This window comes from Lissotriton vulgaris, chromosome 9 (genome assembly GCF_964263255.1).
Source record: "Lissotriton vulgaris chromosome 9, aLisVul1.2, whole genome shotgun sequence".
NCBI lineage: Eukaryota > Metazoa > Chordata > Amphibia > Caudata > Salamandridae > Lissotriton > Lissotriton vulgaris.
In genome coordinates this window covers 665893603-665903889 of record NC_141697.1, presented here as the reverse complement: position 1 = coordinate 665903889, position 10287 = coordinate 665893603, and the positions used below count along the sequence as shown (strand labels likewise).

At 40.7% G+C, this 10287-nt stretch overlaps 1 protein-coding gene across 6 annotated transcripts in view; it reads right to left on the bottom strand.

Moving 5' to 3' along the window:
- Nucleotides 1-3119: 3119 nt before the first annotated feature.
- Nucleotides 3120-10287, bottom strand: part of PPP1R13L (protein phosphatase 1 regulatory subunit 13 like) — a 753157-nt gene continuing 745989 nt past the window's right edge. For all 6 annotated transcript variants that reach the window (XM_086938376.1, XM_086938373.1, XM_086938374.1 and 3 more), the window contains one exon: nt 3120-5454. In XM_086938376.1, the coding sequence (XP_086794502.1) occupies nt 5419-5454 (36 nt within the window). In that variant the 3' untranslated portion in view covers nt 3120-5418. The remainder of the gene's footprint in view (nt 5455-10287) is intronic.

Sequence of the window (10287 nt, the reverse complement as noted above, 5' to 3'; positions counted from 1 at the left end):
AAAAATTTGCTTTGAAATGTGATTTACTGATTTGCACATTTATTTTCTTTCAGTTGTTTATGTCTTATGTATTATGTCTTCCTATATATTTATTTTATTTACTGTATGTACTACTTATCTGGAAACAACCAATAAAAAGCTTTTGAAATCAAAAAAACTCTTCGCTCTGACCAGCAAATTGCTGAAGTTTTTATTCCTCTTAAAAGTGAAGAGGGGTCTTAGTAGTTTGTGTTCATCGTCGCCAATGTTGAGGAGATGCCATTGGGAGTTTATGACTTGGCGTATCATGTGGTCAAAATTCTAATGCTTAGTAACACATACAAGTTTGTTGTTTTTTTCCGTATTTTTAGGTAGAAACATGGCTTCACGATTAGAATACCTCGCTCTTTTAAGGGCATCTTTTATCAATCTGGCAGGGTCAACTCTCATCAAACATTTTTCTCTCAGGATTTCCGTTTGTTTGAGGAAATCACCCAGATTGGTGGAATTTCTTCAAATTTGAAGGAATTGGCTAAAGGGTATACCCTCCTTTTGGCATGGAGGATGGAAACTGCCAAATTGCAATAAAGTGTTTCTAGCAGTTGGCTTGGTATACAACGAGACCTGAAGATGAGTCACATTGCTCAATCCGTAAATCAAGAAATTCCAAATTCATGTTACTGGAATGGACAGTGAATTTCAGATTTGTATCGGCTGCACTGATCCAGTGGGTAAATTCATCTAGGGTCTCCTAGTTGCCCTGCCAGAATAAAACAATGTTGTTGCTAAATTGCGACCATACACAGACATTCTCAAAGATCAGGGCCATTTTGTTGTATATGGTGCCATTGAACTCGAAAAAATTCTCTCCTAGCACAATTTCCAAACACTGTAGGATGAAGGGAGAGTTGGTAATCGCGGGGTCAGATTCAAGAATTTCCCCAAGCACTTTATGGCCTCTTTTTGGGGGATGTTTGTATACAAGGACTCAAGGTCCATGGTAACCAGTAGTTCGCATTTGCTGTTGTATGGAAGATTTTCAATCTTAGAAATAAAGTGACCAGTGTCGCTCACGTATGAAGGCAACTTGCATGCTAGGGGTTTAAGGAACCTGTCGACGTATTTAGACAAAGGCTCCGTGGTGGACTCAATGGTGCAAACAATAGGTCTCAGAGGCGGGTTGTCCGCGTCTTTGTAGGCTTTTGGAACCCCGTATATAACGGGCATGTGCGTGCACGAAGGGGTAAGGAATTCCGCCTCTTTGATGCAGATGTATCTATCTTCTGCCACAGTTTTGACTACTAAAAGAATCCTGTCTTTTAATCTGGGTTCGGGGTTGGTAGTGATATTTTTGTAATGTCTGGTCACTCCAAGCAGGTTGTTCATCCTTTACACATACTGGAGGGTGTCAAAGATAACTATACCGTCACCCTTATCACAGGGTTTGATGGTGAGGTTCCTATTGTTCTTCAGCGCTCAAAGGGCTGGGTTTTCCCCCTGGAGATATTACATTTGGGTTTGGGAACATACCTTATGACTTTTTGCATTTAGTCAAATCGGCTTTCTCAAAGATCTCTACCTCAGCCCCCAGTGTGTTAAGGCTGGGAGTAAAATCCGATGGGGGTTTAAGGCCCAATAGATTGTTCTTTTTGTGAGTATCTCCTAAAAATGAAAACCGACAAACTTAAGAAAGATATTAGTCTATTTAGTCAGAAAAGATCATACCCATATCTCACTGAAAACTTCTACTCCTCAACCAGTGAGAATTCAACAGGGAATGAGACACCACTTAGGGGCAACAGACGGGTAACCACCTGAATCGTTGCAATAGGATTGTGATTTACCATTTTAAGAAAATCTCAGTACTGTAACGAATGTAACCTTATCTGAAAACGTTTTAATGAGTCAATGTTTTTTTAGTTCTAAATTCGGATCTAGTTTGAATTTTGCAGTGAGGTCATATGGTTTTTGTTTATGGATATTTGCATTAAGTTTGTATATATGAATTGCAGCCCTGAAGACGTTCAGATGTCTGGAAATAATTTAATAGAACAAATTGTTTGGACCACTTAATTTTGGAAAAAATTAAAATACAGTAATCTTGACAAAAGATGCCTGAAAAAGTAAAAATATATGTATGATTGTGTTTAAATAGTTAAGCTTAAGAAAAAAGAACATTAAATATATGACTTTCGAAGGCAAGGCGAGAGAACAGATACGTCAATGGATGCTAATACATTGGCGCCTAATTTTTTCTGCGTAACCAACACTGGAGGTGATGTTTTCTTGAGCTGTCTATTTCTAACAAGGCTCACTTTTGGTCATAGTTATTTTACCATTTCCTGCGATTAAGCTTCATAATAATTTGTGTACATGTTTGCCATCTTATTGCAAATGTTTTCAATTCAGATTAATGCCAATGTCAAATATAAATTTAAATGTTGTGACACTGTAGAATTTCACATATGAAATTATTAAATTCTGTAATGGATATTTTTAGCAAAACCTGGGGAATCATTCCACAGAATAATTCGCAGTCCACTTAGCTTTAAGCAGACTGCTATCAAGGAAATTCACCGAAGAAGGTAATGTTAGAGGGTATGAATGCAGACATTTTTGAGGCGTGGTTCTGCTTCAGTTGTTCCAAGCACAAGCTAACATACATGTCAAAGTATAAAGACCACAAGGTTACCTTAACTGTAAGTATTATTTTTGGGAAAATAAATCTCTATTAAATATGACCCATACGAGTTTGGCTTTTTAGGGGTTCATACATCACAAAGATAGAGCAATGTTAAACATACGCTGTATGTATCACATGAATATCTGCAGCGCATTATTGAGGAACTGAGAGAGTCTAACTCCGTTGACAACAAGCTATGCTTCCAGGTTATGTAAACATTTCTAAGCACTTACTCGCCTCTTCACCACTTGCAGTTATGTATACATATGCACTCCTTTGGTCCATTATGCCATTCACGCATTTGATCAACCACTTAGTTATCCTTGTTCTCAGTCAACCATCCATTCTTCATCCATTCTAGCATTCAAGGATACACACACTCAAATGTGCCATTCAGTATATCAGTAATTTAAAAACTGTAAAAGGCCAAACCTATTGATTGTGCAAATGCTGGTTTAAAAAAATCCAAGATTTATTAAGATATTCTACAATAACATGGTTCCTTTCGCAGAACATATCTATTAAAGTACAAAAAATACAATTTACCAACTTTTAATAATAAAAAAAGAAAAAAAATCAAGACAAAATGCATACAAAAAATAAAAATGCAGAGAGAAAATCAAAATCAAAGGATGAAGCTAGAATTATTGTTCAAGCAGTAAAATACATACAGTGGGAAGCTTTGGATGGTGACAATACCAAAAGGTCCTCTGATATTGATGGCAATACCATCGGTAGGTGGGGTGTGTGGACAGTAGCTGGAGATGATCATAATTTAGGGCTGACCCGTGTTTAGAACTTCTGGATACCAACATGGGTGGGGAGGGGCTTTGGGATACCTATCAATTAAGTAGGGCTTGTCGGCCCTACCAATAATGGTTAATGCACACATTGGCTCCAAGGGAAAGCTGATGTTACAGTCAATGCTTAGACCCTGGGCTGAGTGTTCTTGAGTTAATTGAACATTCAGAGCATGTATATTCTAGAATATTACTTGCAAATAATTTGAAGACAATGAGTAGGAGCAATGTGGCATTGTGTCCTGCTGCGACATTTGTGTGGAGAGCAATCAAATGACTTGCATGAATGGCCATCTTTTCTCATTAGCCTGGATAAACATCAAGTGATTCCAATGCAAAGCAGCAAATAGGATCTCTACAACAGACGGCAAAGTACTTTATTTGAGGCAGCTTTAGACAGATAGCTGGAATACAAGAGTTCCCCGTCTTTCTCTAAATTTGTAGCTCTAAAGTTAAAACTCAAATACAGTCAGGTGCATGCATGGCTTATCCATAATGTGAAGTAAGGGAGAACAGGGCACCGCTCAGACGCATGAGATTACTACAAAAGGGGTGAAAAATTACTCTTTTAGATATGATGAGCTCTAAAGCAGAAAACATGCTATATTGTAGTTAAACCTGAACATCCTCACACCATTCTTATTAACAGATATTTAACTGTCTTCAATGGTTAGAATATCAGGTAGAATGGCATGATAATGAAATTCTTGTAGGTCTACATCTGTTGGCACCTTTGCACAGGGTTATTACTGGAGTGTATTGCAAACAAAAGTCATGTGAGGATCTAATGATTTACAATGCAATTCTTCTGTGACTGAAGAAAGTGAATACAACAAAGTAACAACCAGTGAGATAGGTCTGTCAAATAATCAACTGCCCTGCAAAGTTTGACTTCAGTCGGGTCAGTGCAAAAAGAGCCTCATATTTTTCTAGGTCAGAACAGGAGTACCAACGTTTAGGCTACTAAGAACACTAATAGGAATATGGTTTGTGTGCTGTATAAATCTTATCAATAAGTATTGTGCAAAGGGAAATGTTTCACCTAATTAAACACTAGGCAATTTATACAAGAATGTAATTACGCAGTAACCATCATTAATTATCCAACCTTGACACAGCAGATGTATTTCTTGACGGCTGGATTTCAGTCCTTTTCAGTATGTGGCACAAATCCTTTTGGCTTAAATTCAGATATATATTTTTGAACATCACGCAAAACAATAAGAATCTGACCATCTTTTCTCTAAAATACTTCTGTTTCATGCTATGGTGATACACCAACTCTCACAAAAATTATACTTCTACCTTTTGCTATTGTTCTGTACTTACCCATATAGAAGTTTTACTATTGTCCCACACTAGTTCCATGCTCTAGTAACTCCAGCTGTGAAGCTCAATGTCATGCTCTCCCTTCATTGAGGAGTTAAACTAGTGTGTGTCAAATCGTACACACTCGGACACAGCAGTGCAATGTTTCAGTTGTTACTCTTGTATTATTCTATAACCCCTGCAAATACAACCCCAAAATATTGCTGTTTTACTGTGAAAAAGTAAGCCAGGCTAGCCTATTCTATTTCAGTTTAGTTCTTTTAGTGGTGCAAAGCATCAGCATCAGTCTCTCGCAGGGCGCCATTATCTCCTCATCCACAACACTGTTGTGAGCCAAATGATGGATATTGCAAGCCTTAAAAGAGGAGCAGCAGAGAGCATGAGAAGCTGCTTTTACCACTAATGTGACATCCATGGGAAGTTCAGAAGGTAAAGACCATGGCCTATCATGTAATCTTCTCCAATGTCATGGAGCAGTGCATTGCTTCCCAGCGTTAAATTGTCAAATGTGCTCTGCCCAACTAAGCCATCTTCTTAGAGGGTTTGACAGGGTCTTTAGGGTCTGCAATCTTCTCAGGTAGCAATGTAGATTCCATGCCATCTTCTTAGCGGGGGTTGATGGGATCCTTAGGGAGAGCGGTGCGCTCGGACTCTGGGAAAGAGCTAGAAGGGGAGAGAAGGAACGAAAATCAAAACATCAGTGGTGTGGCAGAAACTCCCCTCATCCTATTCTGAAGTCTAGTATTGTAGAAATGTATTTGAATCATCTCAAACCTCCTAGGCTCATTCCCTCAAACCCCCCAAATCAATTAACATTAATTCTATATACATTAAATGTATAAATACCAATTTACTGTCCTTTAAAAAAAATATTAGTCTGAGAGCATGTAGACAGATAATACTAAGAATATCAGATTGTATCCAGGACAAACCATATATCACGATGATCACATGGTCAGGAAATTTGAAGTTTGAAAAGAGAGCGATCTCCTCTCACTCTAGATACCCTGCTGCACGAATGAACACTGTATTTGAGTAGCTTATCAGAGCATACAATACTCTATGTGTATGTCTGGTTTATGGATATCGTTCATACAGGACCTGGTAACTATATATGTGAAGACTAAGGACATGCAAACTAAATGGTGCATGGAACAAAGATACTCTGGGAATGATGAAAGTGTTCGCCTCTGCCTGTAAGACTGAATGAAAAAGAACTTGCAGTCTGCTGAATCATTTTTCATTTGGTCACCAGCAACCCCTCCTTTTTTTTACTAGTCAGGTGCAATACTGGCAGCGCAAGAGAATACAGAAGATGATGGTGGTCAGGTTTTATTTAAAAAAGGATTTAAAAAACTCCAATTTGGTTAGTAGTATAGCTCATCACCAGTTCCTCTTATACCTGGTGGTATCTTTATGGGAACACCGGTATGAAGCTTACGATTTAAATTTTAAGATGGAAAGGGAAGGCAGAATGAAAGTAAGATTCTAATGGGGTGAGTTGGCCCATGCTTTTCTACTAGGTAGAATCTTCTCCATGTAGGAACAATAAAGCATTCCTTACATTAATGTGTCACGATGTTTCTACAAAGAGAAGATTCATTGACTGCTTTAACTGTTTGATATAGACCTCCAGCAAAAGATATCTAACCCGGGTCTCTACGCTAAAATCTGCAGGCGATGGCCGAATTTCAGGAAACCAGGCTAAAGTAATGTAGCTCCTGTCATAAGTGCTGAGGGACCTTGAGTAAGTACCTACATATGTTTGGGCCCAATGTTGGCTGCATCTGTAAAATGGAATAAGCAAGACGGGTTGATCTGATTAGTGGAGAAGTGTGGCTCAATGATTAGAGTGGCAGACCCTGATGCAGAGGTCTAGCCCGGGATCAGGGTTCAATTCCCCGCCTCGGCGGTTCTTGAGCTCAAAATTCCACGGACCTGATAATTCTCGCCTCGGTGCCTATTCCAATCATGGAGTCCCACTCTGCAACTCTGGGCAACTCTGGGCAATAGCTTGCTTAATCTCCACAACGGCCCCCACAACGCTAAGGATGCCTGGCCTCCACCTTGGGGGTGCCCAGGAGTGGACGCCTCACAGGGAAAGCCAGGATGGGTTCCACAACGGTATTCGTACAAGCGCCTTGAGACCCTTGCGGGTAAGTAGTGCGCTATACAAGTATCAATTTACATTTACATTTACATCTGTGTAATTGGAAATAGTTCTGGTTAAGAGATGTATGATATCTATTCCCTACTGTATCCATGCAAAATGAGAGGGAGCATGCAGCTAGGAGCTAGTGAATTTATGGAACTTGGGAATTAATGTATTGAGCCAGCCAAAGCCGTCTGGAGTACCAGGACTCACAACCAAACACTGACCAGACACAAGAACATATAACATAAAAGAAGTCCGTGATGGAGTATGCTGAAGAACACAACAGACTCTCATGGGCAAACTCACCATTTAATATAGGCAAGGCTTATCAAGGTTGACAAATATAGACTACCATGGTCTTAGTAGACTTACAACGTAGAGTACAGCACTCTAGCAGTACAGACATTGGCTTTCTTACAGTGTACATGGCTATAGCATTTTTCAGTGTTTCTAAAACTTATAAAAATCAGTGGTTATCAATGTTTACATTGTTAGCGCTGAAAAACAATTCTTTTTTTAGTGCTTACAAAGATTTGTTGTAAAGGCTTAATTGGTAAGGGGATATGCGTTGTAAAGATCACCACTACCCAGACCCCCCTCCCCATCCTAAGCACTAAAATACTATTTCCCAACCTCACCTCCCCCCGCCCTGATGCCTAAAACCTACCCGACCTGCCTTCAAAACTACTTCTTCACCTCACTCCACACAGTGGCCTAAAACCCTGCCCCGACCAAAAACTACCCGACCCAAGCCTCCCCGCCCTGAGCCCTATAATGCACCCACACGCTGCCCTTAAACCTACCCCTATCCCTTCACACGCCAGAGGCCTAAAACCCTACCCCCTTTAAAAACACTACCCTGACCTACCCCCTCCCTGATCCCTAAAGCCGACCCACCCCTACAAAATCCACCCTCCAAACCCATCCCTGAAAACTATTTCGACCCCCTACCTCCTCCCTGAGCCTAAAAAGCCAGCCCCCTTTGATGAAGACTGCCCTGACCCCTGTCCTGAACCCTAAAATGACCCCACCCCTAAGAACTACCCACAAACCTACCCAGAGCCCTAAAAATGACCCCAGCCCCCTCCCTGAGCCCTAAAATTATTCCCCCTTCCAAAAACTACCCCACCCTGAGCCCTAAAACCGACCCCCACCCCTAAAAACTACCCCTCCCAAACCCAGGCCCAGCCCCACTTTCCTGTCTGCGTCCAGATCTTCCTGTTCCGACGCTTCCTCCTCCTCTTCCCACCCATTAGGACACTAGACTGATGTCTGCCTTAGCCACGCATAAGGATGGTTAAGTCAGACTTCATGAAGATAACAAGGTTCAAATTAGATGGGGGACACGGGAAGTCAATGAATCATTTCCCGTGGAACGTGGTGTTAGACAGGGTTGTGTGATGGCCCCTACGCTGTTCACGTTATATATATATGGAATAGCCGAATGCGTGAGTAGAATATCGACTGATGCCCCTATATTAGCTGGTGAAAAGGTACCCATCCTGATATTTGCAGATGACACGTTGACTCTCTCCAAGACCCCTAGCGGAATAAAGAAGCACTAAAAAATCTTTGAGGATTTTTGTTGTGAGAGGGGCTTGGAGGTCAACGTGTCTAAGACAAAGTTAATGACGTTCAACGCACGAAAGGCAAATACGAGAGGTTTTAACATGAAGGATGGACCACTAGAACTAGTTAATGAGTTCACCTATCTAGGAGTAAACTTCCAAGGCAGTATGAAGTGGGATCGGCAAATCAACTTAGCCTCACTCAAACTTAGATAGATATCGGGGGCTCTCTGCCAGGAGTATAATCGCTCCCAATTCAAGCCAATCAGTCCAGCCTTTGAAATTTATAATCTGAAAGCTGTCAGTTCAGCATTGTATGGTTCGGAGGTTTGGGGCTGTGAGAATCTTGTAGCTCTTACTACTGCTGAAAATAGGTTCTTAAGAAATATTGCTGGACTTCCCCAGAGTACCCCTATGTGTCCGCTGTTATTGGACCTGGGTAAGAAACCCATAGCAGCTGTAGCCAAATTGCGCCCCTCCTGTATTGGAGGAGATTATGGTCTACTCCTGAACTAGCTGGCTATGCCCAGGGTTTCTTAGATATCATTAAGGCTGACACACTGCATCACATTAAATGGCTAGGGGCAGTCCGAAACCTCTTAGGGGAGCTAGGATTGATAGCATTGTGGACTGATCCTGTAAATTCTACTTTTCCATCAAAAGCTGTGTTGAAGGCTAAGTACTGGGAATTGTTTTTAGTAAAAAATGCAAGACAACAAATGTCTACTTTCCTTGCCAGCCGGTGTATGGATCATAAAGTGGCCCCAAGGCTGGAATCATATTGGGACGCAATCACTAAACCTAAGGATTGCAAATTGTACTTTCAGTACAGGGTGGGGACACTCCCTGTAAGATCTTTCACGATGAAATAGCCATCTCATTTGATAACTGGGTGTCGGGGTGCAGTGCCATTATTGAGTCTACGGCACATATCCTTTTTGTTTGCGATACATACGCTTGCCACGTAGTGCCTGGTTTATACCAATCTGCAGGCTTCTAGGCACCAGGGTGGCGGCAGAGGCCGAACGAATTTTGCATACCGATACCTCACTACCCATAGCATTAGCTATAGCGAAATTTTTAGGCTGGGCATGTATTTTGAGGGCTCGCCTAATTGCACAGTGTCTTTGATTGGAATTATTAACTTTTTATGATTTGTTATGTGTACATGTTTTTCATGCTTTATTTTTTTAACCTGTGGTTTTAATGGTTGTTTCCTACTCATGGGGTTATACATAAATTCATACCTTGACATCTGTTTTAAGTGGGACTCTGATGTATTTTCTGTTTTTGCACATTGCTTTTATGATTGTAAAATTTGAATAAAGCTTTATGAACTTGGTTAAGTCAGATGCATGGTTAAGGCACATGCATGGTTCAGGCAAGCATAGCTACTCTTGCGGTGAAAGGGCACTCGTGGCTCAGCCCTTGTTCTAAAGGCAGTTTCCCCTCAAAAACATTTGGTTGTAGTACATATAAGTTAATGGCGGCCATTTAAAGTACCTACTGCTATTTTCTTCACTTAAATGACAATGATCAGCTGATATAAGATTTTATACACAAGTCATGAGGTTTATGTTATAGATACTACGTGCTCTGTTTCTGCAATCCAGTGTCTGCTTGCCCATTTATTTACCTATTGCAAGATTTCAAGAAGGTTAAGGCTAAAAAAAATATTATTGTCTGACACTGGCACTCTTCCTGCTCCACTGGACAAACTGAAGAAGCCTACTATGTGGATTAATATACTATTGGCCATATGAATTTTTGTGA